Source organism: Schistocerca americana, chromosome 10, assembly GCF_021461395.2.
Source record: "Schistocerca americana isolate TAMUIC-IGC-003095 chromosome 10, iqSchAmer2.1, whole genome shotgun sequence".
Lineage (NCBI taxonomy): Eukaryota > Metazoa > Arthropoda > Insecta > Orthoptera > Acrididae > Schistocerca > Schistocerca americana.
This window is the reverse complement of record NC_060128.1, coordinates 81,752,815-81,778,279: the sequence shown is the minus strand read 5'-3', so window position 1 is coordinate 81,778,279 and position 25,465 is coordinate 81,752,815. Positions and strand designations below refer to the sequence as shown.

General features: G+C 40.8%; 1 protein-coding gene across 3 annotated transcripts in view; it reads right to left on the bottom strand.

Annotated features, from left to right (window-relative positions):
* Window positions 1–548: 548 nt before the first annotated feature.
* The window catches only part of LOC124552616, a 145,867-nt gene continuing 120,950 nt past the window's right edge, over window positions 549–25,465 (bottom strand). For all 3 annotated transcript variants that reach the window (XM_047126941.1, XM_047126942.1, XM_047126943.1), the window contains exon 9: window positions 549–1,166. In XM_047126941.1, coding sequence (XP_046982897.1) covers window positions 842–1,166 — 325 coding nt within the window. In that variant the 3' untranslated portion in view covers window positions 549–841. The remainder of the gene's footprint in view (window positions 1,167–25,465) is intronic.

Below are 25,465 nucleotides of genomic sequence, written 5' to 3'. Positions count from 1 at the left end.
GTTCACTTTTGATCAAAGTATTTTAAATGAATTTCATTTATCAACTGTTGATTTGGTTTTGCCAACTGTCACTTACTCTCTCCTTTAACTCCGGCAATTTAGAAGATGCCGCCACAGAATATAGGCACTTGCTCTGTGCGCCAATAATAACAGTGAAATATGGGGAAGCATCAATGATCAATTCTGTTTGGAGTTTCCCAGTAAGGCAGTTATTTTGAACATAAGAACTTTAAAAAAAATGCTCATTTCATTTTCAATAGTGCACCACATGGGCATTTCCTTCAGTTTACAATTTCTTGCACTAAAATACATCCCAATAACAGCTTTGTTCACAGTTGCAACAAGAGAAATTAACTGCATCACAAAATTCCTAATTTAACTTAACTGATGTCTTTGGACAAAGCCGAAAGCTGTCCAACAAGCCTAACTAATACACTTGATATGTAACATCTCCATGCTAAATGTTTAAGAAAACTGTAAGCTATTTGTTTGAGCAATAATGAATCAATCACATATATAACACAGATACAATTAGTGACTAGAATAAATTCTATGAAACCTAATAAAACATACAAAATTGACTTGCAACATTATTTTGAAATACTTGTTGGTACTACTAAAAGAAAATTATCCACCCTTTAGAAACAAGAGCCATAAAATAACATTACTGCAAAATTGCAAGTAATGTTTCAGAAAACTTTTCTTCTTTCTTTCAGGTAACAAATTTCATCAAAGATCAGAGCATTTCACACTGTAGTGAGAATTTTCGTATTCTGAATCACACATGCAACATTCGTTTATTCTTCAAATGTGAAATTTCAGGGTCACTCTCAATGATGGGTCACTCAAGCTCCCCATTCTCCAGAAACAGGAGCGAGACGTCGACGTCTTCAATGTCGCTGCAGGCACCGCCGGCGCAGTAATTCTCAGAGTTGTAGTTTCCGGCTGCGTTGCCACCACCTGGACCCGCTCCGTTCCCTCCTCCCACATCATCATCATCATCGTCATCATCATCATAATCGGAGGAGTCGTCACTCAAGTCGCTCTCGGAGAACACGGACGGAGGCTCGTCACGCACCATGCCAAAAATCTGCAGATCGGCCATTCGCTCGTGCAATTCTTCCACGACGCTTCTATCACCCTCGCTGTTCTCTAGATGTAGCTTCCTGTGCACAGATTGAAAAAACTTAATTGTTAATACAGTAAGCATTATATTTCCAACTTATTTCCTTTCTTTCTTCAACAGTCATATGACAATACTGTGGAGCAAGGTAACTGACGAACTATTTTTTATCTTGTGAGTCACTTGCAAGAATGAAACATTGAGGGACATTCAGTTACATTCCACTAATATACTGTTACTGGATAATCCATTCATTCAGGTGTTTTATTTATGGAATTTAATTCAGATACAGTGGCCGAAGCACAGTAACCAATTTTCATCCAAAGCACTGTGTGAGCTCATTTGTTTGTTAGGAAAGGGAGACCGAAACTGATGGCCCCGTTTTGGCTGGTCAGCAATGACAGAATCGAGGCACACACCCCGCAATCTTCCTCAAACGATTTTACAGAAACTATTTGGGCTTCTTGATGATATGCCCATCATTTCATTCATGGTCATAGTTATTGTGATATTTCCACAGAAGTAAGACACTGCACAAAGATCGAAAGAGTTTGCAATGGAAAATAGGGCTCTCTATGCAGATGACGAAGAAATTGAAGAAATGTATGATGAAATAAAAGAAATTATTCAGATAGAGAAGGGAGACGAAAATGTAATAGTCATGAGTGAGTGGAATTCAGTAGTAGGAAAAGGGAGAGAAGAAAACATAGTAGGTGAATATGGATTGGGGCTAAGAAATGAAAGAGGAAGCCGTCTGGTATAATTTTGCACAGAGCACAACTTAATCATAGCTAACACTTGGTTCAAGAATCATAAAAGAAGGTTGTATACATGGAAGAAGCCTGGAGATACTGACAGGTTTAAGATAGATTATATAATGGTAAGACAGAGATTTAGGAACCAGGTTTTAAATTGTAAGACATTTCTAGGGGCAGATGTGGACTCTGACCACAATCTATTGGTTATGAACTGTAGATTAAAACTGAAGAAACTGAAAAAAGGTGGGAATTTAAGGAGATGGGACCTGGATAAACTGACTAAACCAGAGGGTGTACAGAGTTTCAGGGAGAGCATAAGGGAACAACTGACAGGAATTGGGGAAAGAAATACAGTAGAAGAAGAATGGGTAACTTTGAGGGATGAAGTAGTGAAGGCAGCAGAGGATCAAGTAGGTAAAAAGACGAGGGCTAGCAGAAATCTTTGGGTAACAGAAGAAATATTGAATTTAATTGATGAAAGAAGAAAATATAAAAATTCAGTAAAAGAAGCAGGCAAAAAGGAATACAAACGTCTGAAAATTGAGATCAACGGGAAGTGCAAAATGGCTAAGCATGGATGGCTAGAGGACGAATGTAAGGATGTAGAGGCTTGTCTCACTAGGGGTAAGATAGATACTGCCTACAGGAAAATTAAGGAGACCTTTGGAGAAAAGAGAGCCACTTGTATGAATATCAAGAGCTCAGATGGAAACCCAGTTCTAAGCAAAGAAGGGAAAGCAGAAAGGTGGAAGGAGTATATAGAGGGTCTATACAAGGGCGATGTATTTGAGGATGATATTATGGAAATGGAAGAGGATGTATTTGAAGATGAAATGGGAGATATGATATTGCGTGAAGAGTTTGATAGAGCACTGAAAGACCTGAGTTGAAACAAGGCCCCGGGAGTAGACAACATTCCATTAGAACTACTGACAGCCTTGGCAGAGCCAGTCCGGGCAAAACTCTACCATCTGGTGAGCAAGATGTATGAGACAGGCGAAATACCCTCAGACTTCAAGAAGAATATAATAATTCCAATCCCAAAGAAAGCAGGTGTAGACAGATGTGAAAATAAGCGAACTATCAGTTTAATAAGTCACGGCTGCAAAATACTAATGCGAATTCTTTACAGACGAATGGAAAAACTAGTAGAAGCGGACCTCGGGGAAGATCAGTTTGGATTCCGTAGAAATATTGAAACACGTAAGGCAATACTGACCCTACAACTTATCTTGGAAGCTAGATTAAGGAAAGGCAAACCTACGTTTCTAGCGTTTGTAGACTTAGAGAAAGCTTTGACAATGTTGACTGGAATACTCTCTTTCAGATTCTGAAGGTGGCAGGGGTAAAAAACTGGGAGCGAAAGGCTATTTACAATTTGTACAGAAACCAGATGGCAGTTATAAGAGTCGAGGGACATGAAAGGGAAGCAGTGGTTGAGAAGGGAGTGAGACAGGGTTGTATCCTATCCCCGATGTTATTCAATCTGTGTATCGAGCAAGCTGTGAAGGAAACAAAAGAAAAATTCGGAGTAGATATTAAAATCCATGGAGAATAAATAACAACTTTGAGGTTCGACGATAACATTGTAATGTTGCCAGAGACAGCAAAGGACTTGGAATGGCAGTTGAACGGAATGGATAGCGTCTTGAAACGAGGATATAAGATGAACATCAACAAAAGCAAAACGAGGATAATGGAATGTAGTCGAATTAAGTCGGGTGATGCTGAGGGAATTAGATAGGAAATAAAACACTTAAAGTAGCAAAGGAGTTTTGCTATTTGGGGAGCAAAGTAACTGATATTGGCCGAAGTAGAGAGGATATAAAATGTAGACTGGCAATGGCAAGGTAAGCGTTTCTGATGAAGAGAAATTTGTTAACATCGAGTATAGATGTAAGTGTCAGGAAATCATTTCTGAAAGTATTTGCATGGAGTGTAGCCATGTACGGAAGTGAAACATGGACGATAACTAGTTTGGACAAGAAGAGAATAGAAGCTTTCGAAATGTGGTGCTACAGAAGAATGCTGAAGATTAGGTGGGTAGATCATATAACTAATGAGGAGGTATTGAATAGAATTGGGGAGAAGAGGAGTTTGTGGCACAACTTGATTAGAAGAAAAGATCGGTTGGTAGGACATGTTCTGAGGCATCAAGGGATCATCAATTTAGCATTGGAGGCCAGCATGGAGTGTAAAAATCGTAGAGGGAGACCAAGAGATGAATACACTAAGCAGATTCAGAAGGATGTAGGTTGCAGTAGGTACTGGGAGATGAAGAAGCTTGCACAGGATAGAGTAGCATGGAGAGCTGCATAAAACCAGTCTCAGGACTGAAGACAACAACAACAACAACAACAACAACAACAACATGATTTTGCATATTACATAATATGTTGCTGCATATGAAATTTAGCTAACACGTTCTTTAGACTTGGGTGGTCGTTTCTGTCACCAATCTTGTGAAAACTGATCTGATGCACCACACTTGTTTGCTATCACACGCGCAATTGCACACGGAATTGCGAGAGAATTCTGAAAACGTGTTTTATTACATTTATTAAGTAAGGAACTGAGGAAAAATGATGAGTCAGTAGCTTCTTCTTCTTGTTGTTGTTGTTGTCTTCAGTCCTGAGACTGGTTTGATGCAGCTCTCCATGCTACTCTATCCTGTGCAAGCTTCTTCATCTCCCAGTACCTACTGCAACCTACATCCTTCTGAAACTGTTTAGTGTATTCATCTCTTAGTCTCCCTCTACGATTTTTACCCCCCACACTGCCCTCCAATGCTAAATTGGTAATCCCTTGATGCCTCAGAACATGTCCTACCAACCGATCCCTTCTTCTAGTCAAGTTGTGCCACAAACTTCTCTTCTCCCCGATCCTATTCAATACCTCCTCATTAGTTATATGATCTACCCATCTAATCTTCAGCATTCTTCTGTAGCACCACATTTCGAAAGCTTCTATTCTCTTCTTGTCCAAACTAGTTATCATCTATGTTTCACTTCCATACATGGCTACACTCCATACAAATACTTTCAGAAACGACTTCCTGACACTTAAATCTATACTCGATGTTAACAAATTTCTCTTCTTCAGAAACGCTTTCCTTGCCATTGCCAGTCTACATTTTATATCCTCTCTACTTTGACCATCATCAGTTATTTTGCTCCCTAAGTAACAGAACTCCTTCACTACTTTAAGTGTCTCATTTCCTAATCTAATTCCATCAGCATCACCCAACTTAATTCGACTACATTCCATTATCCTCGCTTTGCTTTTGGTGATGTTCATCTTATATCCTCCTTTCATGACACTGTCGATTCCATTCAATTACTATTCCAAGTCCTTTGCTGTCTCTTACAGAATTACAATGTCATCGGCGAACCTCAAAGTTGTTATTTCCTCTCCATGGAATTTAATTCCTACTCTGAATTTTTCTTTTGTTTTCTTCTCTGCTTGCTCAATATACAGATTGAATAACATCGGGGAAACGCTACAACCATGTCTCACTCCCTTCGCAACCACTGCTTCCCTTTCATGCCCCTCGACGATTGTAACTGCCATCTGGTTTCTGTACAAATTGTAATTAGCCTTTCGCTCCCTGTATTTTACCCCTGCCACCTTCAGAATTTGGAAGAGAGTATTCCAGTCAACATTGTCAAAAGCTTTCTCTAAGTCTACAAATGCTAGAAACATAGGTTTGCCTTTCCTCAATCTTTCTTCTAAGATAAGTCGTAGGGTCAGTATTGCCTCACTTGTTCCAATATTTCTACGGAATCCAAACTGATCTTCCCCGATGTCGACTTCTACCAGTTCTTCCATTCGCCTGTAAAGAATTCGTGTTAGTTTTTTTGCATCCGTGACTTATTAAACTGACTGTTCGGTAATTTTCACATTTGTCAGCACCTGCTTTCTTTGGGATTGGAATTATTATATTCTTCTTGAAGTCTCAGGGTATTTCGCCTGTTTCATACATCTTGCTCACCAGATGGTAGAGTTTTGCCAGGACTGGCTCTCCCAAGGCCATCAGTAGTTCTAATGGAATGTTGTCTACTCCCGGGGTCTTGTTTCGACTCGTCTTTAAGGTGCTCTGTCAAACTCTTCTCTCGATATTTGTACAAGTGGTTCTCTTTAATTTTCCTGTAGGCAGTATATATCTTCCAGACCGCTGCGGTCCGGACAGAGAACTCAGAAAGAGACTCATAAAATGTCTTGTATGGAGTGTTGTTCTATATGGCGCTGAAACATGGACTATGAGGAAAAAAGATGGAGAAATGTGGAGGCTTTTGAGTTCTGGACATGGCGGAAGATGGAAAGAATAAGTTGGATGGACAGAGTAAGTTATGAAGAGGTACTGAGAAGAGTGGGAGAGAAAAGACAGTTACTAGATGTAATAAAGAGAAGAAAAAGGAACTGGATTGGGCATATATTAAGAAAGAATGACGGACTGATAAAAACAGTTTTAGAAGGTTATGTAGAAGGGAAAAGGAAGAGAGGAAGGAAGAGATTCCAGGTACTGGATGACATGATGGACATACAGCAGCCTTAAGAAGGAAGCAATGGATCGCAGAAAATGGAGAGGCAAAGGATCTGCTAATATAGCAGATAACTGATGTTGATGGGTATCTATCTTACCCCTAGTGAGATAAGCCTCTACGTCCTTACATTTGTCCTCTAGCCATCCCTGCTTAGCCATTTTGCACTTCCTGTCGATCTCATTTTTGAGACGTTTGTATTCCTTTTTGCCTGCTTCATTTACTGCAATTTTATATTTTCTTCTTTCGTCAATTAAATTCAATATATCTTCTGTTACTCAAGGATTTCTACTAGCCCCCGTGTTTTTACCTACTTCATCCTCTGCTGCCTTCACTACTTCATCCCTCAAAGCTACCCATTCCCCTTCTACTGTATTTCTTTCCCCCATTCCTGTCAATTGTTCCCGTATGCTCTCCCTGAAACTCTGTACAACCTCTGGTTTAGTCAGTTTATCCAGGTCCCATCTCCTTAAATTCCCACCTTTTTGCAGTTTCTTCAGTTTTAATCTACAGTTCATAACCAATAGATTGTGGTCAGAATCCACATCTGCCCCTGGAAATGTCTTACAATTTAAAACCTGGTTTCTAAATCTCTGTCTTACCATTATATAATCTATCTTAAACCTGTCAGTATCTCCAGGCTTCTTCCGTGTATACAACCTTCTTTTATGATTCTTGTACCAAGTGTTAGCTATGATTAAGTTGTGCTCTGTGCAAAATTCTATCAGGCGGCTTCCTCTTTCATTTCTTCCCCCAATCCATATTCACCTACTACGTTTCTTCTCTCCCTTTTTCTACTACGGAATTCCAGTCACCCATGACTATTAAATTTTCATCTCCCTTCTCTACCTGAATAATTTCTTGTATTTCATCATACATTTCATCAATTTCTTCGTCATCTGCAGAGCTAGTTGGCATATAAACTTGTACTACTGTAGTAGGCGTAGGCTTCGTATCTATTTTGGCCACAACAATGCGTTCACTATGCTGTTTGTAGTAGCTTACCCACACTCCTATTTTTCTATTCATTATTAAACCGACTCCTGTCTTACCCCTATTTGATTTTGTATTTATAACCCTGTATTCGCCTGACCAAAAGTCTTGTTCCTCCTGCCACAGAACTTAACTAATTCCCACTATATCTAACTTTAACCTATCCATTTCCCTTTTTAAATTTTCTAACCTACCTGTTCGATTAAGGGATCTGACATTGCACGCTCCGATCCGTAGAACGCCAGTTTTCTTTCTCCTGATAATGACGTCGTCCTGAGTAGTCCCTGCCCGGAGATCCGAATGGGGGACTATTTTACCTCCGGAATATTTTACCCAAGAGGATGCCATCATCATCATTTAACCATACAGTAAAGCTGCATGCCCTCTGGAATAATTACAGCTGTAGTTTCCTGTTGCTTTCAGCCGTTCGCAGTACCAGCACAGCAAGGCCGTTTTGGTTAGTGTTACAAGGCCCGATCAGTCAATCATCCAGACTGTTGCCCCTGCAACTACTGAAAAGGCTGCTGCCCCTCTTCAGGAACCACACGTTTGTCTGGCCTCTCAACAGATACCCCTCCGTTGTGGTTGAACCTACGGTACGGCTATCTGTATCGCTGAGGCACGCAAGCCTCCCCACCAACGGCAAGGTCCATGGTTCTGGTGCAAATCCTATACAAAATCAGACAATATCTCTACCACTCATCTTGGCAGAGGTAAGAAAGATCTAGAAGTATTGTCTCTGTGTAATGGCAGTACTGCTAAATCTTTCTCTTTAAAAGAAGATTTTTAACAACCATTTCTGCATTTGCTTCATTATCCTAAATTTTGGTTCCTGTTTGATCCATCAGTGTTCAAAACATTAACTTTGGAACCACTAACAGCAATAGCTAAACCAGAAATTATTTGGGTTTTGTGAGAGGTCTTTTAATATGATTCCGCTATGGCAGTCACTGAAGGCTTCACACATTGCCCTTTTGGCCGCTAATCATGTTTGCTGTATGAACCTGCCTACAGATGAATAAGTGAAGTCTCGAGAGATGAAACTAATATCTCTCATCCAGTTTACTCAGTGTACTTTTTCTACTTGTTTTAGTTTCACTTTGTACTAGGATAATATAGGTAAAACTACTTCACGGTGACTGATACCAGTTTGTATGTAGACACTTTTAAAGTGGTCCGGTCTACTGTTGCCATTGGGATGTAATGTATTTCCATTGTGAGTGGGCTTTCAACGTACCTGTTCTAAGAAATTTTCAGAGAAAGCATTCAGTATTGTTTTTCAGAATGTCCTGTCACACTCCCCAACTAAACTGTCATTTCCCAGTTGATTTTTGGATGATTAACATCTCTTCCAATTATGGGCGTATTGTTGGGAAACTGTATGTACAAGCAAACTGAGGTTTTCTCCGAAGTCTTTAGTTTCATGGTTGGTAGAGGGATGTATGTCCACCACTAATACTGAATCTTGCTGAAACACTGTAATGCAGCTTCAATTGCTACTTCACTGGATACAAATTTCTTGCCTACAAATACACCACCTCCATTCCCCCACTGACCTCTCCTTTCGACACACACAAGGATTATCCCAATTATCTCACTGCTGTCAATTTCAGGTGTTACTAGTTCTCTGTACCTAGTTCCACTGCTTCAAATTTTGGGACTTGGTTGCAAATCGAGCAGCAGCAGATCACTAAGATTTTAAGTCTGATCTACTGGCAGCGTTTCTTTCGGTCCCAGACTAATGTTTGGGCTCTCTTACAGCAGTAATGATTTGTACTGAAGTAGTGGAAGGAATGTTTAATTAGAATGATAACATCTAGAAACAACTGTTGATATCTAACGTTATGTTTAACTTTTATACCTTAATAGACTAAAAGAACACAATTGGTACCCTGTACTCATGTCCACAGATTCTTTTCACTGTCAATTCCTTCTGTGGCAGGATTTATAGAATCCTGTGGCTTTTACTTTTGTCATAAAACTTGTTCACACTTCTTCTGAACAGTAAGTTAAAACTGCTTAACAGTACAGTATCTTTAAAACAACACATGTAATAAATATAACAATATGGCATTTTATGTTTAAGGGTGAGAAAATTTAATGGCCTGTTTTGTGGCAAGATCTCAGAAACATCAAACCAGTCAGTCCCACTGAAACAACACTGTGCTGAGGTATACAAAAAGATCCTGGAGAGCAGAATCTAAAGAAGAGTCAAAAATAAATTGAGAGAGAAGCCACATGGCTTCAGACCTGGGAGATCAACTGCTGACCTCATATCTGCAGTGATCCAGGAGCACCACTATGAATTTGGGTATGACCAGTAATTGCCATTCTCGATACAGAAAGGGTATCTGTCAAAGAAAGGTCTGCAAAGCACTAGAAAAGAAGGAAGTGGAAAGAGGCAAGAAGAAGAGTGGAGGAGATGTACTGCGGAAGTCTCGAGTTGGGTGAAAGTGGGAAATGAAAGGACAAATTGGTTCCAGAAGATAATTTGTGTGAAACAGGGCAGTGCATTGTCACATCTCCCCTTCATTGTAGTCTTGAATGAAATAGTAACTAAGGTGGTAAGAAAAACTGGAGAAGATGACAGCAGTGCTGTCCACGGATGACTTGATGATCTGGAGAAACAGTAGCTTATGAAAAATTATGTCCTCAGCACAATAATAAATGTGTTATGTCTTCACTTATGCTGTTCCCCAACCTACAGCACTTCTCGTTTCACCAGCTAACGATGGCCATTAAAAATTAGTTTCTTTCACTGAAAATGTATGTTTTACTATAATAACATGGTAGGTAATAAAGTTTTGTTTAATAATCCTATGGCAAAACACTCTCCTCTTTGTCTTCTGTCATTTTCCAAAATCTCATTGTGATATTTCAAACCGTTTATTAAATATGAGCAATGTTGCAGATATTTCCCTCTGGCTTTAACGCTGCTGTGCACAGTCACAAGCAAGTGAGACACACCACATCAATTTTCTCCAGATTGGCGACAACGTTTAAAGAAAACTTCACTATTTTAGCTAAATTACATATGCTGCGACATATTATGTAATATGCACCAAATGCAAAACCGTAGTGAGCCATATTTTTCATTGCAAATTTTTTCGAATTTTGCACAGAATCTTACTTTCATGTAACTATCACAATAGCTATGATGATTAACAAATTGATGGGTACGTCATGAATAAGCTGGTATATAAAACTGTAAGTAACACAAAAATGAATTTTTTTATAAAATAGTTACTGTAAAACCATTTGAGAAAGAGTGTAGGGCACGCTCTTTGAGTCTGTGCATCACTGTCCGGCCAAAGGTAGGCAAACTATGTCAGCCTCTCCTCCCGAACAAACAAACAAACTAACATATAGTTCTTTTAATATAAGTGACATGTCCTGCTGTGGCAGGGAACAGAAGGGAACAAGCAGAAAAATGCTCCTGTTAGAGAACAAAAGAGGTGAGGTCATGTTAAAAAGAAAATGACTGGCAAGTGCAGTATCAGCTGCCTCATTCTATCTTTCTCAGGATCTTAAATTCTCCCAAAAATTTTGGCATGTAAACATACAGTTTTTATGCTGGGAGAGAAGGAGACATTGGCAGTGGGAGAGAAACGGAAAAGTAATAAATACTGAGAGACAGTAGATAGTCGTCATCGTATAGAAAGCGTGAAGGAGCCAATGGCAGAGTGAGAGAAAGAGAGGGAAACAGTGGCAGCTGAACATAGTGAACGCAGTTGACAGTGACAGAAAAGTGCCAGGAAAATACACTACTAGCCATTAAAATTGCTACATCAAGAAGAAATGCAGATGAGAAACAGGTATTCATTGGACAAATATATTATACTAGAACTGACAAGCGATTACATTTTCATGCAATTTGGGTGCACAGATCCTGAGAAATCAGTACCCAGAACAACCACCCCTGGCCGTAATAACGGCCTTGATATGCCTGGGCATTGAGCCAAACAGAGCTCGGATGGCGTGTACAGATACAGCTGCCCATGCAGCTTCAACACAATACCACAGTTCATCAAGAGTAGTGACTGGCGTATTGGGAGGAGCCAGTTGCTCGGCCACCATTGACCAGACGTTTTGAATTGGTGAGAAATCTGGAGAATGTGCTGCACAGGGCAGTAGTCGAACATTGTCTTTATCCAGAAAGGTCCGTACAGGACCTGCAACATGCGGTCGTACATTATCCTGCTGAAATGTAGGGTTTCACAGGGATCGAATGAAGGCTGGAGCCACAGGTCGCAACACATCTGAAATGTAACGTCCACTGTTCGAAGTGTGGTCAATGTGAACAAGAGATGACCTAGATGTGTAACCAATGACACCCCATACCATCATGCCGGGTGAAACGCCAGTATGACGATGACGAATACACGCTTCCAAAGTGCATTCACCATGATGCCGCCAAACACGGATGCGACCATCATGATGCTGTAAACAGAACCTGAATTCATCCAAAAAAATGATGTTTTGCCATTCGCGCACCGAGGTCCGTCGTGGAGTACACCATCGCAGGCGCTCCTGTCTGTGATGCAGCGTCAAGGGTAACTGCAGCCACGATCTCCAAGCTGATAGTCCATGCTGCTGTAAACGTTGTCAAACTGTTCGTGCAGATGGTTGTTGTCTTGCAAATGTCCCCATCTGTTGACTCAGGGATCGAGATGTGGCCGCACAATCCGTTACAGCCATGCCAATAAGATGCCTGTCATCTCGACTGCTAGTGATACGAGGCCGTTGGGATCCAGCACGGAGTTCCATATTACCCTCCTGAACCCAACTATTCCATATTTTGCTAACAGTCATTGGATCTCGACCAACGCGAGCAGCAATGTCGCGATACGATAAACCACAATCGCAATAGGCTACAATCCGACCTTTACGAAAGTTGGAAACGTGACGCTACGCATTTCTCCTCCTCACACGAGGCATCACAACAACGTTTCACCAGGCAACGCCGGTCGACTGCTGTTTGTGTATGAGAAATCGGTTGGAAACTTTCCTCATGTCAGCACGTTGTAGGTGTCGCCACCGATGCCAACCTTGTGTGAACGCTCTGAAAAGCTAATCATTTGCATATCACAGCATCATCTTGTTGTCGGTTAAATTTCGTGTCTGTAGCACGTCATCTTCGTGGTGTAGCAATTTTAATGGCCAGTAGTGTAATGAAGGAGACAGTACCAGTGGGACATGAAAATGGAGAAGGAGAAAATAGAAGTGGGTGAGAGCCACTGGTAATGAGAGAGAGTGAGCTTATGACAATGACAATGCGGAAGGGAGAGATAGTGACAGTGAGGGGGGGGAGGGGGAGGAGGAGGGGGAGGGGGAGGGGGAGGGGGAGGGGGAGGGGGAGGGGGAGGGGGGGGGAGAGAGAGAGAGAGAGAGAGAGAGAGAGAGAGAGAGAGAGAGAGAGAGCAACAGTGGGGAGGAGTGAATGAGATAGTAGCAGTAAGCAAGAGCGAGGCAGTGATGGTGAGAGCAGACTGTAGTAGTAGGACAGAATGAAGGAGACTGTGGCTGTGACACAGGAGACAGTGGCAGTTAGAGAGACACAGAGAGATAACAATGAGTTGGGCAGAATGAGTGAGTAAGAATGTACAACTGAGAGTGGACAAATATGAGTCACTCACAGCAATGTGGGTGTGACCGAGTTACAGTTACGGGAGCTTGCGGGATTGAGTGGTGACTTGCATGTTAAAAAGACCGGGAATAGGTTCACATACCAAAATTTTTGGGAAAATTTTTAAAGGTGCTGGGGAAATTACACTGAGGCAGCTGATAGCCCACTTTTCAGCCCGAATTTTTTGTGAGGTTATGTGAAAGATATTATGCATGGCTCGACTGTACATGGTCGGTGGGTTGGTTTTGGGGTTTGATGGGGGCTAAACATCGAGGTCATCAGTCCCCTGTTCCAAACAGACATACTTGTAAAAGGCCTATACAGTAAAAGCGTAACCTCTGCACCCAGAGGGAGGGAACACCGAGGGGTACAGAGCTAAAATGAACACCGCAGTAACACAAAATAGAGGACACTTAAAAGGAGCAGGGCAAATAGTTGACTAGAGTAAAGCAGACTACAGTGGTTGATGGATGAGGTAAAAGGTCAACCATTCAACTAAAAATGAAGAACCTCCAGCTGGAAAGCGTTGATAGAGGTACCAACACAACTTGTTACCATAAAAAAACACTGTTTTGGTATCCACGTCACAATTAAAAGTCGCTGGAGTGGGTGTAGCCTGAGAAATCATGCGAGAGCGCCCACACTAGAGTGAGTGATAAAACTCAGCTGCACGGATAAAACTTAAAACTGAGTCAGCTATAGAGGCATCTTCACCTAGAATTAAAGGAAGCGCAGCTGGTAAATTAAAGGCCTGCCGCAAGGGGGCTAAAAGGGGGCAGTCCATCAGAAGATGGACCACTGTCAGCCCTGCATCACAGCGACACTTGGGCGGGTTCTCACGACGAAGGAGATAGCTGTGGGTCAACCGCGTATGTCCAATTCGGAGACGGCAGAGAACGACTGAGTCCCTATGCGTGCCCCTGAAGGATGAGTTCCATACAGCCGTGGACGACTTTACCATGTGGAGCTTATTTGGCGTGTTCAAGACAGACCATTAAGAGCTCCAGACATCGCGGACCTTGCGATGTAGGGCTGACCGGAGGTCTCTTTCCACGAGACCAGGCTCCAGGCGTGGGGAAGTGGTGGCCTGCTTGGCCAACTGGTCGACACGTTCGTTTCCTGGAATGCCGATGTGGCCCGGGGTCCAGACAAACGTCACCGAACGACCACACTCGGCGAGAGCAAAAACAGCATCTTGAATACCGCGCACCAAAGGGTCCCGAGAAAAACACTGGTCAAGTGCTTGCAATCCACTCAGGGAGTCACTGCATATGACAAGTGACTCCCCAGGGCAGGAGGAAAGGTGAGTGAGTACACGATAAAGAGCAACCAGCTCCGCAGTGAAAACACGGCTCCCACAAGGCAGGGAATGCAGCTCAATGCAGTCACCGTGGATGAAAGCAAACCCAGCGCGTCCATCGACCACAGAACCATTGGTGTAGACTACATCTGCAGCGCGAAACGAGGCAAGAGGAGCCAGGAATTGTTGACGAAGACTGGCAGGTGGAACGGAGGACTTGGAGTAGCAGGACAAATCCAAGCAAAGCCGCAAGTGAGGGAGGGACCAAGGAGGGGTAGGAAGGATGGAGGATGGGGAAAGGACTCGAGTGACGAGAGAAGGGAAAGAACGTGAACTGCGATCGGGAGACCCAACCTAGGCCGCCGTCGTGGGGAGGGGAGTGCAGAAGATGGAAAAAGGAGCCTGCAGTTTGCGTGGTCAGGCGAGGCATGGACGCAGGCGATGTATGACGCAAGCAGCTGTTGTCGGCGGAATTGTAGGGGAGGGACTCCAGCTTCTACAAGAAGGCTAGTCACCGGACTAGTGCAGAAGGCACCTGTCGCCAGTCTGATGCCACAATGGAGAATTGGGTCGAGGATCTGCAACGTTGAAGGCGCTGCTGAGTCATACACCATGCTCCCGTAGTCGAGACGGGACTGGACTAAGGCCTTATAGAGCTGTAGAAGGGTTGTTCGTGCAGCCCCCCAAACGGTGTTGCTGAGGCAGCGAAGGATGTTGAGGTGCCGCCAGCACCTTTGTTTAAGCTCGCGAAGATGAGGTGTCCAAGTGAGCTGAGCATCAAACAGCATGCCAAGGAAGTGATGCGTCTCCTCAATATGAAGGAGTTCATTGGCTAGGTAGAGCTCTGGATGCAGCTGGACCGTTTGACGATGACAGAAATGCATCACTTGGGTCTTAGAGGATGAGAACTGAAAACCATGGTTGGATGCGCAAAATGTTCCTTACGGATAGCTCCCTGCAGCCGCCGTTCAGCAACACTGATGCTTGGGGAACTGTAATAAAGACAAAAGCCATGGCCATAAGGAAAGGAACAGACTGATGAGCCCACCGCAGCCGCAAGACTGTGACTGTACCTGACCTTGGCAATCTTTGAAGAAGAATTGTGAATGTAACTGACCTAGTGTCCATCACCCCAGATGTACCTGTGCACGCACGAGTTGAGGTAGAGTATCATCTAGCTATTATATTGGTTGCACGAGGAGTCCATGTAGATATGCATGAATTTTTTGTTCAAAACTTTGAGTGACTTTATATTATACCATAAACTATAACTATCTATGTACTACAGTTTTTTTAATTGCATTTGCATGTCAGGAAGGTTTTATCATGTGGATACCCACTGTTTGGTCACACAGGTTGATGGTTGGACTGAGTTACAAAATGAGCTTGAGGATGAGATGAGTTGAGCAAGTAACTAATGAAAATGTGGAGAGAAAGCAAATGGCCTCTAATTATAGGCTGATCTTTCTCCTTCCCATATTCTCAAAAGGTTCTGTGAAGATAATAGCTGTCTTATTGAGTACTGAAAGTTTTGTATCTGTGTAGAGTTCTCTACAGAGAAAGCAATATTTGATCTATTAAATGCAGTTCTGTAGAAGTGAACATGAAAAATGAAACTCTCGGCATTTTCTGGGGTAATCTGAAACTACAAATACTAGATGATGACTTTGTCCAATAATTTAATTTTAATGTGGCGCATATTGTCATACGTGCACAAACAATGGAGAACAGAATGCAGACAAAATTACTTATGTATTTATATTAGTTTATGTGATTTAGGTTCTGGTGACAACTGACCTCTAGTGTTGCCCGAGATTTATGTTTGGTTGAAAGCTGGTAGTTTGATTATGAGTTAGTGAAGCAGTATCAAACGCTTCAGTAAAACCATTTTCTGTGATCTGTCCAAGGCCTGCAATTGTGTAGATCATAAAATCCAACCAGGGGAACTAAAAACATATGGCGTTCAAAGCACTCCCCTTGCATGGTTGGATTTATATTAAAAAATAAACTCGTGGAGAGAAACAATACATCAGCAACATGATTATGAAGCATGTTCAGAAAGTAAGTGTACTATGTTTTTCGTATTTTTGTTTAGAAAAACTATATTTGAAAAAAATTTGAGTATATTTTTGATACACTTTTTGACTATTTTTCCACATAATCACAATCCTGTTCAACACATGCAGTGAGCCGTGGCACAAGCTTCTTTGTGCTCTCATTGAAGAACTCTTTCGCCAGCTCCTTCCCCCACTTTGGAACCTCTTACTGCACCTGCTTGTCGATTGAAAATTTAACTTTACTCATGAGCGCCCACAGGGACGTGAGAAGATGATAAACTGAAGGTGCCAAGTCAGGGAAATATGGAAGATGGATCAAAACATCACAACCAAATGAAACCAAGAGTACCTCAGTGGCTAAGACTGTGTCAGAACACGCACTGTCATGCAATAAGCACACTTCTCTCATCATAATTGCCCCCTTTTTTTGTTTTGAATGCTTCTTTTGAGTATTTTTAGGTCTCACAATATCGTTGCTCATTGATGGTCCCCCCAGAGGCAGAAACTTGACCAAGATGATGCCTTTATGGTCCCAAAACACTGAGGCCATAATTTTTTTCCCCCAAAATTGTGGTTCTGATTTTTTTGGCACATGAGAAACTGGTGTGATGCCACTGAGATGACTATCTTTTTGAAACCAAGAGTACCTCAGTGGCTAAGACTGTGTCAGAACACGCACTGTCATGCAATAAGCACACTTCTCTCATCATAATTGCCCCCTTTTTTTGTTTTGAATGCTTCTTTTGAGTATTTTTAGGTCTCACAATATCGTTGCTCATTGATGGTCCCCCCAGAGGCAGAAACTTGACCAAGATGATGCCTTTATGGTCCCAAAACACTGAGGCCATAATTTTTTTCCCCCAAAATTGTGGTTCTGATTTTTTTGGCACATGAGAAACTGGTGTGATGCCACTGAGATGACTATCTTTTTGTTTCAGATGTGCAATGAGCCACCCACATTTCATCTCCAGTCACAACAGAGCTCAAGAAAATCCTCACCTTCCAATTCAAGTCACTTAAGAAACTACTGATCCAATTTTTCTTGTGCTGCTCTGTCAGCTGTATTGGAACCCATCTTGTGCGCATTTTCCAGTATTCAGTGTTCCTGTGAGTGTCTTGTATAAGAGATTCTGGAAATATAGCAGAAATTTCATCCACTGTCAACTGGTGGTCTTCATGAACAGTTTCTTCAACTTTCTGCATAAATTCATCAGTCAAAATGGAAGGTCTTCCACTCTTCTGCTCACCATAAACATTTGTTCTGCCTCCACTAAACTCCTTACATCCCATACACATACTCGTTCTGTTTGTAACACCTTTGCTGTAAACCGTTTCAAATCACAAGTAAATTTCGGTAGGTGTTATTCCTTGCATGAATAGGAAGCGGATCACAGTGCATGGCTCACACTTGGTGGGAACTCTTACTTACATATTTCAAACAACTGGACACTACAACACGATTTCATATACTACCTACGGTGTTCCTGCATTGCTCACTCTGGTCAGGGTATCCCCCTCTATCACTCAGTGTTGCCTAGCCTCAAAAACCAAAAACCCACAGCCCATTATGCTCACAGTGCACTTACTTTCTGAACTAGCCATGTAAATTCAACATGGGGAAATTAAAAATGGTGTGTTCCCAGGTACAGTTCTTGGACTCCTTCTGTTCTCGTCTATATAAATGATTTAACTCTGATGTCAGAGGGCTCTTCAAGAACTGTAATGTTTGTTAATGGTACAAGTATACTGATAAAGGGTCAAAACATGTAGACGACACTGCCTGGACAATAATACAACAGGCTTACAACTGGTTCACTGCAAACAGATTGTCCCTTAATCTTACAAAGAATCATATTATGCATTTCAACACAAATATAAATGACCTACAAATGCCAGAAGTAGTGATCAATGGGTACACACTGGATGAGGCTCCACATGAAAAGTTTCCAGACATCAGGCACGATTGTTAGCACACTTTCACTCAATACAGTTCTGTGACATTATCTATGGGGTCAATGCTATTTTACAGAAATAGGTAATAAGGATAGTGTCCAAAGTTGATAACAGAACTTCATCAGAAGCCTGTTCAAGGGTTTAGGTATCTTTACACTGCCACCACATATATTCTCTTCAAATGGTATTTGTGCTTAATAATGAGAGCGAATTTAGGATGAACTGTGAAATTCATAAACACAACATTAAAAGTGAAACTAATTTCCAGGCAGATTTTGCATCCTTCCGCCAGGTGAAGAATGGAGTCGAGTATTTTAGTGAAAAAGTCTACAATAAGTTTCTGTAAACATCAGGAAGGAAATTGGAAATCACCAGGCACTAAAAACCTCGGTAAAGGAATATTTTATTCGCCATTCTTTCTATAATCTGTCAGAATATCTGGAGTCCAGTACACATGAAAATTCCGTTTCACTGCAATTTTCACGGTATACAGATTGGACACAGACAGTAATAGGCAGTAAACAATGTTCTACGCAGATTTACACAAATGCTTTGTTTGAAATACTAGTTTAAAACTGTAGCTCAGTATGAGTAGTGTACAAGGAGGAACAGTCGCTTTTACAAAATGGCTTATTTTCTCTTAAAACACACACAGGGTGGTAGTTTTAAAGATGTATCGTATGAGAAATATGTTCTAAGTGAAAAATTGATATTAGTAAAGGAGACATCTGTCTGGTCTGCAAATGGCCTCCTCCTAACCACCTCTCCTGCGTGGGTGGGTTGAACTTTGTGTTTGCAAATGGTAACTCCCCATGTCTATTTCAAATCTGGATTCCATGTCAAAAAAAAGTACAGTGTAATAATACGAGTCAAGATAGATGTAATGGAACTTGAATAGCGTATTTGCCTCTATTGGTTACGGTAGAGAGATCGATCTTTTGGTCCTGTCTGTATATTTATATTGCATGAATAAAGGCTGGGCGGGTGTAACGCTATCGTTAAAAACGTACGCTGCACGATTTTTTACGTTTTGGTCGGTCATAATAATAATAACATACTTTTGAATACAATTAAAATGTAACGGCGATACCTGTTCAGTGTTACTGGAAATAATATGTAGTAAATTAATGAGTAAGGTAGCCGATCCTATAAGAAGAGGTAAAATTGGGCATGTTGAGGTGTTTTGCTTTATATCGACGAAGCCGATGATATGGAGTCATTTTTTCGTTTACTCTTAGAAATAAACAAGTAAAGAAGTGCTAATTGTGCTTTGTGAAAAAATATAGGGGCGAGTTTTAAATAACTACGGTATACGATCAGAGTAACAAAAGGACATTTAGTTACACGAAATCAAGGATAGCGAAGTGTGGTGATTAAATTGAGTACACCTACAGGGCAGTCAATTCGGGAATAAATCTATATGCATCTCGTGAGGGACGTCGTATTGAGACAGTTTTTTTTTTTAAATTATATCACAGAGAGCTGGCTCCAATTTATGAAAAGGTGAAAAACGTTAACTTTTACATGAACCCTTAATAATAGCGGATCGGAGAGAAAAGTGTGCAACTGTCTTATGCCTAACAAACATTCGTGGAGGGCGGTGGCTAAACTAGAAGAGTCAATAACAAAATACTGTATCATTATCATTGACTGTTGATGTCGAGCAACCAAAACTGTTCATCAAAGGGTTTCGATGAACTTGGGAGTTAGGGTTCAGGCACTCGCATATACTCCACATCAGAGTGTGAATGAGAGGTGAATGCGAAATAAAACTGTGAACAAAGTTACATTAAATAAAACGGAAGAAACAAGACAGTTTGGTCGTATCTGTTATTATTCCACAAACTGTAAAATTTCTTATCGTTGTACAAAGCCTTTATAGATGATCTTTACGACAATTTGCTTCGAAGGGATCTCGTTACGAGTTAAGTTTTGGGGACCTGGTCAAGAGGGGGTAGTTCGTAGATCCTAACTACTGCAGCTACTCTGGAATCAGGTACTACTGTGACCATTGTGAGTTGTCAATGACTTAAGGTTGCCATATCTCATGCTCTAAGATCGACGCGCCTTTCCACTTGGTATAACGGTGCCTCACGGCAACAACGACAACGCCGACGACGAAGGAAGATACGGTAGATCAGTTTACTCAAATCATTGTTTCCCATTCATGGTAAGATGGCAAAGCGACCGAAACAATTCATGTGCGCCTGCTCTCGCAATTAACAACAGATGCATTTGTTTCCACATTTCATTTATGATGTAAATGTAAATCTTTGTGTTCCAACAGTTGGTATTGATGTTGAAATGTTACTAGAGTGTAGCGAATGTGATTGTACAGTGCAAATAACATGACTAGACATTGATATTTCTGCAAATAAGCTACTTTTATGGTAACAAAGTTTTCTGTTTCCTATGGGGCTGATAGCAGTGAGTTACCAGTTCATCGGAATGCTCAGTTTCGGTGGCCGTCCTCGAACCCCGCCATAAGGATGGCTGATTTCCATGCGTGTTTCCTTCCTACCACTGTAAGCGGCTACTGGCAGTATACAAACGACAACCACTGTAATAAGGTAAAATGTCTATGAAGCGATAGTGACAGGCACACCTACCATGGATATTCTCTAAAATCAAGCACCCCAATGGTGTGAGGCAAGGGGGCTCTCTGATATCAAGCATCCCAGTAGCAATAGACAACTATTACATCCACGTCGTCACTCCTGAATCGTGCTAAACATTGTTTCTAACCAGACATTGAAATGGCTAACTATATTTTACTGTAAATCAAATCTGCATCACTAAATTAAATTTCCAATATAAATATCAACTTTTAGAACACAGAGGTTTACATTTACACGATATAAATTAAATGTAGAATCAAATACATTGGTTCTTAACTATAACTCAGGCACACTTGATATCTGTCGATTTCAGCGCCATCTACCATGAATCAGAAACAATCGTTCTAGTAAACCGTATGTACTTTTTGGCTTAGAATCTGAATATGTAATAAAATGGGGTGTTTCCATTTGAAAATACAAAGCTGGCCCTGCTCATGTAGGAGGAGCAGTTAGGAGGTGGCCCGTTATAGCAAAGACTGATGTCTCTTTTACTAATTTCAGCTTTTCATCTAGAATTCTTTTTTCATACGGTTTTGAGATACGAGGGTTGTCCAGAAAGTAAGTTCCGATCAATCACGAAATGGACACCAAAGTGAAAATCCAATGAAGCTTTGCACAGATGTGTTGGGCAGTGTCTAGTATGATTGTCAATCACATCAAGACAAATTTGAAAAATATGTAAAAATCAGCCAACAGGTTGCATATGTTTTCTATATACCTTGACCAGGTTTCCTCACCTCTAAGGGTGACTTCATCAGAAGGTAAGGTAATTACCTGTGTTTAGGATCTTCTTTCTGATGTCGTCGTACTTTGAGACAGCCTTTGATACAACCGGTTGGCTGATTTTTACATATTTTTCAAATTTGTATATACGGTTGCTGCAAACGTCAGCCATGTTCAAAGTTGTACACATCAAGACACTCTTTCCAGTTGTGAGCGCACTGTGAGTGAGTAAAGGTGCCTAGAACAACGATGTCTTCCGCCAAGTAGGTGGGCCCGCTGAGAGACTTTGCCTTACCGAATGCAGCCCATCTAACACAACTGCCTCGCACTTCTTTCTTCCTGGCAATTCTCAGCCACACTCTGGAGGGGCAGTGAAGACGCTCCTGCAGCCTTTTCGATGGGAAGTGTTCGATCACCAACAACACAGCCCTAATCGCCTGAGTATCATCTCTGTTCACATGAAACGCTGGATACGAAGACAACACTTGGGCGCAGCCTACGCGCTATAGACCAGCGTAGAATTATTGGAAAGGACAGGCAGCTGCCTTCTATGAGGATGCCGTTACAAATTTGGTATAATGCTCCGACAAATGTCTAAGTTGGAGCGGTGACTATGTAAGAAGTATCTGGAAAGTGAAGCTAACTCGTGCAAATAAAATGTTTCTGATTTTCACTGTGGTTTCCATTTAGCAACCAATCTGAACTTACTATCTGGGCAACCGTCGTATTTAGCTTCTCAAGTTAATACAAAAACCCTGTATACTCATATAGGCCTACACTGCTGTGGATCTTTCATGCCTCTTGCATCCTTGCTCAGTGCACATCTTACTAAAATGAACTGTGCAGTACTTGTAATTTTTATCCACTGATACTCTACATTCTTAGACTGAACTATACACATCTGAGACTTTGTAAAGTCAGGGTATCACAAAAATTACGTGACCTCAATATTCGCCAAACCTGAATTCAGAGTTGCCACAACTATGGTGCCTTCAGGATCTACAAATCACTTGCAGAAAAAAGGGAAAGCTTATCTACAAAATTCCATAGTGCCTATAGGAGAGGACACTGAACAAAAGCAAATAGTGCACAGCTGACTGTGGCAGTAATTCTCCTGGCCAAAGTGCTGGCATACACCGAATGTGATCCCACTAGTTACTATCTTAGCTTTCAGTTTATCATCCATCACCCGATGTCTGTGGGTAATGCCTATTGTATAGTGTAAATCGTTTCAGTGTATTTTCTATATGCTTATACAGTCATTTGACATCTCACCTACATGACACTGATATCCATCTTTCTTACTACTGTCAATTCAAGTTGGGACAATACTGATCATACTGTGTGTGGTTTCTGTTTTCTTCCTTTATCTTTGCAGAATTGTATTAAGAGAGTAAAATTGTACTACTTACATCATCTAATCATCTACAATCCAATTAAGGTAAATTAACTGCAGTCAACTTTCTCCTTTGACATTTATATATACACTGCCGTGTAAGATTCTCATAACTATCCTGTAGCATCTAGAGTGACTGCTGTCTGTGACACAGCTAAAAACTACAAGCTGAAAAGTTTCCACAGTATCTGAACCCACACTACCTGCAGTGCATTCCACTTATTTCTAGTCAGTGCTGCGGTAGGCGATCCACACAACGAACACTGTCATTTATAACTGCATTTTGTGATATTTTTGGAGTGTGACTCAGATTCCACATTGACAGATATTACAGAACTCAGACACTCTGCACTGCCACAATAAAAAATTTCCTAAACCAGAAAGTTTTTGGAAGATAATACGGTACGTACCAGAAGCAAAACGTGTGATGTCAGCAGCTAAATTAAGGTGGTTTGGCTGTTTTTCATTAACAAGTACTTTTTTCTTGACAAAACTCCTTTATTTTATGTCACAGAAAATAGTGCCATAACCAGTTTTGCCTTCTTAGGAAGTCTTCTGTAGATCATTTGAATACAATACATAGTACCTCGTCAAATTACAACTGAGTGACAGAGCAAGAATGGACTATCCTACTTGTTCTTGTGCCATTCCCAATGCCAACATTATCTTTCTTCCTCTTACTCTGATTTCATTTTATTACTAGTACATATATAACAGTGACACAAAATATCCATTTCCTTATTTAAACTGGGATTTATAAAATTTTATTATTTGTTGTTGAGTTTTCCCGATTACTGCTGACAACAGTATTGTTAGTTTGCTTTAAAATATTTTATTCAAAGAACTATTCATGATTTACTATACATGCAAACCATGGGAAAGTGAAATTTTTGATGAAGCTAAAAGTTGTTTGTTTCTAGATTGGTACAGCTCGTTTGAAAGCTCTCATTTTCCTGTTTTAAAATAATGCTTTACCATTGGCAAAAGCTTCCTATTTGAAAAGATTTTTACATTCAAAAGTTATGTTTCCTGGAATGTGCTAATCTTCAAATCTACTTATTTCCAAAATCCAGTACCATAGTTTTGATGCCCTTATTTTGCTGTTTCCAAACATGCAGATTTCCACTAAAATAATTTATTTTATAATTTATTCTGATTAGAAAATTTCATTTCCTCTAGACTTTTTAGAGGACTTAGAGAATCCCCTTTTACAGTGAACTGCCTTCCACATAACATAGTACTCATAAGTTTGTCATTTTCTAATTATAAAGCCATTAGGTAAATTTATGTCACTGCCCATTGTGTATTTGTACCTTCTAATTTTCCTGATTCTTATATTAACAGCTAAAGTGTGTTAAGTTTGCATTTCACAAAGAAGGGCAAACGTAAAAGTGCAACGAACAAAGAAGATGAAAAAAACGATTTTCTGTTAATAGGTGATTCTATATTAAAAAATGTTATTGTGCCGGACTGCAAGGTCGATGTTCGACCTGGAATCCGATCGCATCAGCTCAACAAACACTTTAAGAATGTATTGTCCACGAAAAGAAACACGGGCGAAACTGGTAACAAAACTTTAAGTACCGACGATTACAGAGGTGTCTTAATCCACGTGGGCACAAACTTCATCCGCAGTAACAGTGAGGAAGAAATCGTGAATGAAACGCGGAATCTGATTAGATCGGCGAAAACTGTATACCCAACAGCCAGGCTGGTAATTAGTGGAATCATTCATCGAAGATCGGTAAGTGATACTTACATCAACAGGATAAATACCGGCATTAGGGAACAGTGCAACAGACTCGGTGCAGTATTCATTGACCCAAACAAATTCTTAAACTGCAAGTGTCTGGGAAAAGACGGCCTGCACTTGAATAGATTAGGCTCTGTGAACCTTAGTAAAATGTTCATAAACGTGTGTAAAGTCCTAAGAAGCAAGGGAAACTAATTCATTGTGATAGGGGTGACAAAGAAAAAATTCAAACTGAAAATAAAAAGTTTAGGTACCAAACAAAGGATGCACGCGAAATAACTAAAAGAAAAAATGATCTATTGATGCACTTGAATATAAATGGCTTAGGGGCAGAACTACCAAATCGTAAATTCTCAAAAATCGACGAACTAAAAATTCTGCTTTCAGAATCCGTAAATATTAAAATAATCTGTCTAAATGAACACTGGTTAACAGAAGATAGTATAAAAGTACTAAATAGTATTAATAATTTTAAGGTAGCTGCTAGCTTTTGTAGAATAAGCAAATCTCGTGGAGGCTCCTGCATTCTTGTCAATTCTTCCATAAGTTATACAGTAAGAGATAGTTTTAATTATTTAAATGAAGAGAGCGTGTTTGAAAGTTGCTCTGTAGAGCTGAGTGATC